Source organism: Limulus polyphemus, unplaced genomic scaffold (assembly GCF_000517525.1).
Source record: "Limulus polyphemus unplaced genomic scaffold, Limulus_polyphemus-2.1.2 Scaffold3152, whole genome shotgun sequence".
Lineage (NCBI taxonomy): Eukaryota > Metazoa > Arthropoda > Merostomata > Xiphosura > Limulidae > Limulus > Limulus polyphemus.
The window spans coordinates 76449-86844 of NW_013668762.1; the positions used below are offsets into that span (position 1 = coordinate 76449).

The window sequence follows — 10396 nt, forward strand, 5'->3', positions numbered from 1 at the left end:
TAGTCATCACCACCCGCCGCCAACTCTTGGGCTACTCTTTTACCAACGAATAGTGGGATTGACCGTCACATTATAACGCCCCCACGGCTGAAAGTGCGGGCACGTTTGGTGTGACGGGGATTCGAACCCGCGACCCTCAGATTGCGAGTCGAGTGCCATAACCACCTGGCCATGCCGGGCCTCGAGAATACATTAACCTCCTTGAAATTCAAAAGGGTAGTTAAGGTTAAATTATCGAGATTATTTAAAAAAAACATTGAAAATTTTGAGAAAAAAAAATGTTTGGGACCCTCCCCATATCTGTAACTGGCTCTGTTAATTATAGGGACCCCTCCCCATATCTGTAACTGGCTCTGTTAATTATAGGGACCCCTCCCCATATCTGTAATTGATTCTGTTAATTATGGGGACCCCTCCCCCGGCAAAAATTTTAAGTAAGTTTATAGATCTCGTTTTATTTCGAAAATGACAACATAAAAAAATAAGAAACAAGACTCATTCAAGATGACGTCAGAGCTCATTGAAAATAGAAAGTTAAAACATTCTTATTTTAACATAGCTTGTAATATTATCTTGACGTCACGGAACAAAATGCGTGAGCAAATGTATAAAGAAACAAAATTTAGGTAAAAGTGTCTTGAGTGTTTCGCAGATCCTTGACGCCTTGAAAGTTGCGTGTTGCAAGACTGTAGTGTTGGGCAGAAAAGTAGCACGTAATACTATACGTCAGTCCAATTGGCAGAACACCGAAACCTTATTATTACTTTGGTGGTTGTGTAATGCCCACGTAAGATGGTTGGTTGTTGCTACCAATAAGCTTCTGCTGAAAAGTAATTACAATAATTACCTAGTATTTAGTATCGTTTTCCGTTAAGAATGCGAGCTGCTTTAGACGTCATATTTACTGTTTTTACAAAAAACAACAACAACATTCACTTTAAAACGTCCTGTTCGACAGTTGAATAAGAGTGTGTGCTTGTGTCTGATTTACGTTCTTATTATTCGTCAATTAAAGGTTACGAAAGTTTTTCATTTTCGTTATCTTTCAATTTTTTTTCAACGTTTTTTTTTATATAATCTGTATAAAGTTTCTAAGTTTGTTTGTTTTTAAGCGCCCAATTGAACAATGGACCACCCGCGTTGTGCCTACTGCATGGATCGAACTCCGGACTTTATAGAGCTATCCTTCGCAGATGGGCTTAGTGTTTAGGTGTCATTTCGCTTACAAAAAGGGGAAGTTGGAACCGATTAGTGATGAGACATGTAAATATTCCAAACCTGATTTTTTTTTGTGATAAAAGATTTGCGTAAATCACTTTTGTCCTTATTTGGCCAGGGTCCCTAATTGTTTTGTTTAATGTCCTTATTTGGCCAGGGTCCCTAATTGTTTTGTTTAGTGTCCTTATTTGGCCAGGGTCCCTAATTGTTTTGTTTATACTACTAGGGTTAGATTCAGAACTGCATGCGATTATTTTATCCGTTTAACAAATCTACCCTTCATTCTTGTAGATCGTTTGAAATTTTGTGAACTATTATTTTAATCAGATTTATATTCCAGAAGCTTCGGTTTAACGGTTAGACCAAAGAACTGGGTTTCTGGGTTTGACAATGTAGACCAATGAACTGGGTTTGACAGTTTAGACCAATGAACTGGGTTTGACAGTCTAGACCAATGAACTGGGTTTGACAGTTTAGACCAATGAACTAGGTTTGACAGCTGAGACCAATGAACTGGGTTTGACAGTTTAGACCAATGAACTGGGTTTGACAGTTTAGACCAAAGAACTGGGTTTGACAGTTTAGACCAATGAACTAGGTTTGACAGTTTAGACCAATGAACTGGGTTTGACAGTTTTAGACCAAAGAACTGGGTTTGACAGTTTAGACCAAAGAACTGGGTTTGACAATGTAGACCAATGAACTGGGTTTGACAGTTTAGACCAAAGAACTGGGTTTGACAGTTTTAGACCAAAGAACTGGGTTTGACAGTTTTAGACCAAAGAACTGGGTTTGACAGTTTTAGACCAAAGAACTGGGTTTGACAGTTTTAGACCAAAGAACTGGGTTTGACAGTTTTACGGGTTTGACAGTTTAGACTAAAGAACTGGGTTTGACAGTTTAGACCAAAGAACTGGGTTTGACAGTTTAGACCAAAGAAAACTGGGCTTGATTAGTATTTCTGAGAAATGTACCCAAACTAGAGGGCACTCAGTAGAACACACAACTACGCTACGCAACGTTGATTATATTCGGCTCTCAAAGAATACAAAAATGTGTCTGTATGTCCGTAGTTATCCACGGACACGGATCATTTTTGAAAGGACAATGAGAAATAATATTCTTCATCAAAATCTGATTATTTTTGACTGAGTTATAGAGCACAAATAGTGTGAATAATCGGTCCCCATGATTGTTTTGGATTTCCGTGGCCTTGATGTGACCTTGACCCTTCAAAAACTAACCACTTCTAAGTTGGGGCATAAACCAGATGTGTACAAACATTCGTCCAAATCCATATAGCCGTTTTAGAGAAATCTTTCTGACAAACAAACAAACAAACACACACACACACACACACACACACACACACACACACCGGGATGAAAATATAACCTCTGGTGGAGGAGGTCAAAAACGAGAACCTCATTTGACTTATGCGCCATATGTTAGACGTTGTATTATATCAATCGCTGAACTGTATGGTACAAAAATATATTAGAGACGTTACGGTTTTTTTTTATAGCGACAAGTGGCAGTATCCATTTTAATCTTTATTAAATATTACATTCCGAAAATGGCGATTATCATACTGGTATCAAGTTTGTTTTACATTTACAATATTACTGAATTTTACATTGTGTCCTCACGTTTCTGGTCCTTTTGTTTCACATTTACGATATTACTGAATTTTACATTGTGTCTCACGTTTCTGGTCCTTTTGTTTCACATTTACGATATTACTGAATTTTACATTGAAATAATTTTGATTTCATCTCTTTACGAGAAACGCATAATTGTTAGAATATCGGGGTTCTGTGAGTGACCAGAATATGATGGCGATCTTGGCCTTACTTGTCCAGCCCACAAATCGACTCCAATTTCTATCCCCTCTATTTAACATCTTATTGTATGCATGAACAGTCGCGAATTTTACGAATGCGAAACGTCCAGAATAAGGTTATTCATAGAAGATACACCATTGTAGCCAACTATATGAAGTGGTAATTTGTCAAAAGACTTCTACGCCTTGTTTGTTGACCTGACAAGCTAGGAATTCTTTGTCTGTTAGCCTGTCTCGCTAAGCTGTGGATTCTGAACGGGGAGAAATAGTTTCGAACTGAAAAAGAATTATTCTAATCCGGAACGGCTCAGCTTTTCTTCTTAGTCTGAATGGAGGGAGCCATACGGTCTGGAGGACAAACGCCGCCATATTGGTCGAAAAAGAACCCTCTCCAGCAGGCATCTACAAAAGACGCTATTTCATCTTCACGTTTCTATCAATCAACGTATGCCACACCTTTATGAGATCTTTTTGTATGGCGTCACGTACATAATTTGTCTCCATACCATAGGTGACACGTCCATCTCGTCACTGTCGTCCCGAATATGTCATTGCACCTCTGCGCCACCTACACAAAAATGCATGACTTTATTTTTTTTTTATGACCACCAGATTACGAGCTACCGCCCATCATAATAATTACACACAGCAATTTTTAAGTAATACCCCCCGCCCTACGCGTCACGTGCCGTCCAAGGTGAGTTTCTTTTTGTTCATGTGTACACCTGCTCAACGGTTAATAAAAATATCAAGAGTTTTAACTCTTAAATACGATGTTACTTATTCGTAACTTTCTAAAAACACCCACTCATTAGAAGATGCTTCATTCTCATTACTTCTTTTTAAAGTCAAAGAGCTGTAGCGGATTTTTTTTTAAAAAAAGTGTATATATTATACATCGTCACAACACAAGAGTACAATCACGCAAGATCAAAAATCAGATAAATCACAAAACAAGAAACCTGATAACTCTCCGAAGATGGTATTTTGGTTAATTTTGCTCACGTGCTTTATTGCAAAGCTGCACAGTGGACTATCTGTAATCTGACAACGGTGGTAGATCGAACCCCGGATGTTATCGTTGTAAATCCATAAACTAACCAATGACACACCCGGGTACCTAAAGAAGTAAGTTCTAACTAGGGTTATCAGCACAAGCACCTCTAATCCACGTGACTAAAGGGAGAAGGGATAGGTTCCCTCACCCCATTTGATTATAGGGTGCCATTTGGTGTTTTTAATGCTTGATAAAGTTTCAGTAATTCCCTATTGCGAACATTTCAATATATCCTGAAATACCTGCTTAATCTTGTTGGTTTTCAAATTACAAAAACGGTAACTCGGCTGAGATAAAACGGCAAAAATTTTGTTTCTGAGTTTTAAAAGAACGAAACGAATTTTTCTTGCTACAAAGTCAGATGCTCATGGTTATCGGGTTTTGTTTTATTTTTATTTTTTTGTGGTTTTTCGAAGACACGGAAATTATTCTACCATTAATTCGGTGAATTATTATAACTGTCTGTAAATTATGGGGACCCCTCCCCATATCTGTAACTGGCTCTGTTAATTATAGGGACCCCTCCCCATATCTGTAACTTGCTCTGTTAATTATAGGGACCCCTCCCCATATCTGTAATTGATTCTGTTAATTATGGGGACCCCTCCCCCGGCAAAAATTTTCAGTAAGTTTATAGATCTAAAAACTAATACGAGTAAAGATTATTTTAAGTTTTGAATCTCTAAGAAATTTAATGTGTTATTACTGAAGTGCTTTAAATTGCTAATCGTGGGGACCCTTCTCCAGATAAAAATTTTCAGTAAGTTTATAGATCTAAAAAACTAATATGAGTAAAAATTCTTATACGTTTTGAATCTTTAAAAAAATTATGGTGTTGTTATTACTGAGCGGCCCCCCAGTGGCATGTCTGCGGACTAACAATGCTAGAATATGGGTTTCGATACCCGTGGTGAGCAGAGCACAGATAGTCCATTGTGTTGCTTTGTGCTTAACTTCAAACAAACAATTACTGAGCGATTTCAATTGTTAATTGACTAGGTATAAATTACTCTCTGTAAGGCTGTCTCTCGTGACAGTTATTTATCAATATGAAACTGTGAAACGTTATACAACGAACTTGTTGAGCAGACAGACATTCCATGAGTGTAACAGATTCGGAATTATCGAGCTCGGCGTAACTTTCTTTGGTAATCATGGTCAGTTTCTCACTGTGAATATATCGTTGGTTTCCAGGTGCAACGAAAACGTCGCATCGTGGCACGAACCAAGTGCAAAAACATCAAGAATAGTTGTCCGAAACTAACTTGTGACGAGCCAGTTCTTCTTCCGGAGAGATGTTGCAAGTCGTGTCCAGGAGAAGGTAAGTGATTGAGAAAAAAAACACTTCACTTTCCAGATAATAATAGAAACACTTATTGCGGCTTCATCAGGGCTAACAGTACAAGAGGTAGCCAATGTTTCGCTACTGCGGTTTCACCAGGGCTAATAGTACAAGAGCTAGCCAATGTTTGGGCACTGCGGCTTTATTGGAGCTAATAGTAAAAGAACTAGACAACGTTTCGCTACTGCAGCTTCATCAGGGCTAATAGTACAAGAGCTAGCCAACGTTTGGGCACTGCAGCTTCATCAGGGCTAATAGTACAAGAGCTAGCCAACGTTTCGCCACTGCGGCTTCATCAGGACTAATAGTACAAGAGCTAGCCAACGTTTCGCCACTGCGGCTTCATCAGGGCTAACTCTTTTTTTTTTTTCTAACTCTATTGTTAAAATGTCTAAATCACTCCAGTATGCATTATAAGTTCGGGAAAACAACAATATATGGCCCCGAGGTCCTGCAGCCTAACAACAAGAGTTTCCACCAGTTAGTTCCTTTCCTTCCAGTTCTAGAACGTTCAAGAACATATCGAAAGCTAATCAGTTTAACATTCGGTTGTAAAAAAATTATCAACGGGTAGCGACTAACAAGAACTTTATCAAAAGCCGTGGTGAGCACAGCACAAATAGCCCAGTGTGCTTAACTGATCAAAAGCCGTGGTGAGCACAGCACAAGTAGCCCAGTGTGCTTAACTGATCAAAAGCCGTGGTGAGCACAGCACAAATAGCCCAGTGTGCTTAACTGATCAAAAGCCTTGGTGAGCACAGCACATAGCCCAGTGTGCTTAAGAACAACTAAGCGAAATGATCAAAAGCCATGGTGAACAGAGCAAAGCACAAATAGCCCAGTGTGCTTAACTGATCAAAAGCCCCAAGTTCAATAAATAGATCAGAACCATAACGTTCTAAAAGTTTTAAAAATGAAGACAGATCCCGTATAACTACCTAACTGTTGTCATTTGATACACGAGGAAACGGAAACCAATAATGACCAGAATGCATTGCGTCATCTGATGAGAACTGTCTTTGTTTTAACAACGACTCTCCAGTGGTAATCTGTATTACAGAATAATTAGCTTATCGATAAATTTTAATAATTTAATTCGTGCTTTGCAGGAATTTTCGAAAAAACAACAACAAAAACTCCATGTGCTTGTTTGGTGAATTTCGCGCGAACTACTTGAGGGCTTAATTTTGAAGTGATATACGAGGAGAGGAAAGGCAGCTAGCTACTCAACACCACCAACCGCCAACTCTTGAACTACTCTCTTACCAGCGATTACCGTCATTGGCAGTCACGTTTTAACGCCCACACCGCTGTTTGTTTGTTTTTAATTATGCACAAAGCTGCACAAGGGCTATCTGTGCTCTGCCAACCACGGGTATCGAAACCCGGTTTCTAGCACTGTAAGTCCGCAGACATACCGCTGTGCCACTGGGGGGGGGGCACACCGCTGAAAGGGCGAGAATGTTCCGTCACCGAATTCGAGCCCTCAACCTTCAGGTTGCGAGTCGAGTGCCCTGTCATGCGAGGTCATGTCAAACTTCACTTCTTAATCTCAGTTTCTCGGTCCGTTAAAAAAATGAATGAGTAGAATAGAGCGTGAAACATCACAACAATATAATTAATTGTAGGACTCCGTGTGTTGTAACTGAATTCACGTAGATAAAAAAGAAGAAAGGCTTAGTGTCAAGTATGTCGGGTATATCAATAAGGGTATTGTTAGTTCACTTTTATGTTTTTTTTGGTAAGGAGTTGATTGTTTAGTAAACTGTGATTAGACTATTCTTCATTCTTCAATTCTCTTACGTTTGTCTTTATCAGGTCTGTTGTTTTTCTGTGCTTGGATATTTATGTCGAGTAGCAACTTCTATACTAACGAGCTGCTTATTACGACCGCGTAGACTCGACATCAACAGAGTCATTGTTGTTGAGCTGTTCCGTAAACAAAAAGTGGTCACTGTTCGCTTATTGTTAAAAGTGGGTTGACCGGAAGCTTTGAAACAAAACAATGTTCTTTTATTTCTGGGTTTGTACTGAAAACAAAACAAAACAAAAAGTTTGAATGAAGAAAAACGTGTTGTTCTTTTTCAATTAACATTGTGTCTTGAGTTTCAGGACACTTTAAAAGTGTCTAACGCTTATTTTTGTCGTCCAGGACAAAACAAACGTGTGGAATTTGCGTTCAGTGTTTATATGTTGCAGAAGGATTTCTTTCCCCAGCAATCTGAGGGTCGCGGGTTCGAATCCCCGTCCAACTAAACATACTCGCCCTTTCAGCCGTGGGGGCGCTATAATGTGACGGTCAATCTCACCATTTATTGGTAAATGACTAGCCCAAGAATTGGCTGTGGGTGGTGAGGACTAGCTGCCTTCTCTTCTAGTCTTTCACTACTAAATTAGGGACGGCTAGCGCAGATAGCCCTCGTGTAGCTTTGCGCGAGGGCTCAAAACAAACCAAAATCCCCTCCCCCCCAAATTGGGAAGATTCGTATTTTAATTATTATTAGTTTATGACCCCTTTTAGTAATTTTAGTAATTATGTATTTTCCTTTTGACTCAATTACCCCTCTCCCTCGCCAACCACACACACACACACGCACTTTTACTGGAGTAAGAAACTGTCCTTAAGTGTTAAAATCATCACAGTGATGTTGTACTATGAAAAGATGGAGGGAGAAAATAAGTTTGACATCGTTAAAGGTCTAGAAAACTTGAGTGCTGCCCAGTGGCTAGCGTGGCGGACCAGACTGTGGGTCCGGCGTTCCATGGTTCGAACCCCATTACCGCCAAAAAAATATATACAAAAATCACACTCTGCGCTTTGGGTCTAACTCTTGGGTTAACTCTAATCGAATAGTGGGATTTGATCGTCACACCTATAACGCATACACAGTTTGCCGAAAAGGGACGCTATCAGAGAAACCCTTAGATTCGCACACCCGGTTCACCTAGTTTAAGAGACATATATTAGTCACCCGAGCAAGGTGCTTATGCTACTAACTGAATAATCAAAAGAACGTATTTTCCGGAAAAATTCACCGTTAGCAAACAGCATTGATTAGACACCGAGGAAAGTCTCTTCTGAAAGTTCAAATGAATTGTCTTATAAAATCACGTTTAAAAGCTCGTATAATCATTAATTTCGGAAATGTGTATGTATGTATCTTTATGTATGTTTTTATTATTTAATTAATCGATAAGTTAAGCCTAACACTGTTTTCGAGTCACTCCTATTCACTGTTTCCAAAATGCCCCCCCCCCCCCGAGTGGCACAGCGGTACGTCTGTGGACTTACAACGCTAGAATCCGGGTTTCGATACCCCTGGTGGGCAGAGCTCAGATAGCCCATTGTGTAGCTTTGTGCTTGATTTAATTACAAACAAATTAACAAACACAAAATAGCGTATCAAATAATTTCGTGGCAGGAATTTAGGTTTAAAAATCTTTCAAGCCTCAATAAAAGATTTTTTTGGGCCTGAGAGACAACCCGGGGTGGTTAGAAACTTTTTGCTTCTCTTCACCCTGCGCGGTGAAAAGTTTAATACCGATCTCAGCTCAAAAAAAAGGAACCATCAAATCAAATTCTTGGCATAAATGGCGTATGCACCCGTGTACTTATATATGAGAGTTCCCACATCGCGCCCCCTATAAACTTTCTAATAAACTATTTAATGAGAATGTGTAATATGCGGTAATTTGTAACATTAAGCCTCGTATTTCGTATACAAAACAGCGTTAAGCGAGATGCGCGTGATGACTTTTAAACCCTGAGGCCATTGTTCGGAATTCTAAAATGACTTGTAGATAATACACTTGTTTTAAGAATCATAACGCAGGTAAAATTAATTCTACCGAACGATACAGAATTTTTTATCATCGTAGAAACCCGTCTCAGGTGAGACTGCTGAAAGCTCCCAAATATAAGCGTTTTAACGTAGAGAAAAGTCCACGCACAATTCTTTGTTTGTTTGAAGTTAAGTACAAAGCTACACAATGGGCTATCTGTGCTCTGCGCACCACGGGTATCGAAACCCGGTTTCTAGCGTTGTAAGTCGGCAGATATGCCTTTGTGGCAATTGGGGGACGGTGGGGGGGGGCATATAATTCTACAGAATTATAAATTTATTAGTCGAACTGCCACCTCAGAATCATTAAAATCGGTGTTTTTGTCTCGTGTTAAGTGCTCAATACGAGCGGGATACCTTTGGAATTTTTTTTAATCAAAATTATATGTTATAATTATCAGTTTGTTTTAAACCTTGCGAGATGATTAGTCGGTGTTATGTGAGAACTGGTGAAAATTTCTTAACTATAGCTCGTGATATTGGCTTATGACGACTGTAACCACAAGACGATAGTTCTCACCATGAAATCACCTGTGACGACGGTTTTATCGACAAGATTTGTAACGATGATCTAACCAGAAACATTAAATACCGTATAAACATAATTACACCTGATAAGGTCCTGTGTTAGCCACCCCCCTGCACGTGACTCCTGTTTTGTGATCTGCGTGTAAACACGCGCTATTTTACATTTAGAGCAGCGACATCTGTTGTGACAAAGTGCGCAGGTTTCTGAGATTCATGAATATGGTTTTAACTATAAATTCGACGACGAATATCGCATTGGTTGTTAGACCACACACAAAAAAAAAATCGCTCAGTTCAAACGATGTTATAGCTGGGACGTTTCACATAACCTCCGTATGTAAGTCAGCTGGGTTGAGGTTATTAAGAATGTAATAACTGATCACAAAATATTCAACTTATCAAACTGATCTTGACTCCTCTCTTAACTATTTCCTTTGGGAATTCCCAAACTTTCGCAACTCCCTCCCTAAAGGTATCCAGACAGTTCTGGGGGACCCATGTTCAATTGGAAGTTAGTGTTGGCTCAATATAGTTCATTAAAGTCTAGTAGTGATCTTGTATTTTAC

At 39.3% G+C, this 10396-nt stretch overlaps 1 protein-coding gene across 1 annotated transcript in view; it reads left to right on the forward strand.

The window, feature by feature from the left end:
* The window catches only part of LOC106468758 (chordin-like), an 84651-nt gene that overhangs the window by 37474 nt on the left and 36781 nt on the right, over window positions 1-10396 (forward strand). Inside the window, exon 3 of the mRNA XM_022397121.1 lies at window positions 5313-5439. Coding sequence (XP_022252829.1) covers window positions 5313-5439 — 127 coding nt within the window. The remainder of the gene's footprint in view (window positions 1-5312; window positions 5440-10396) is intronic.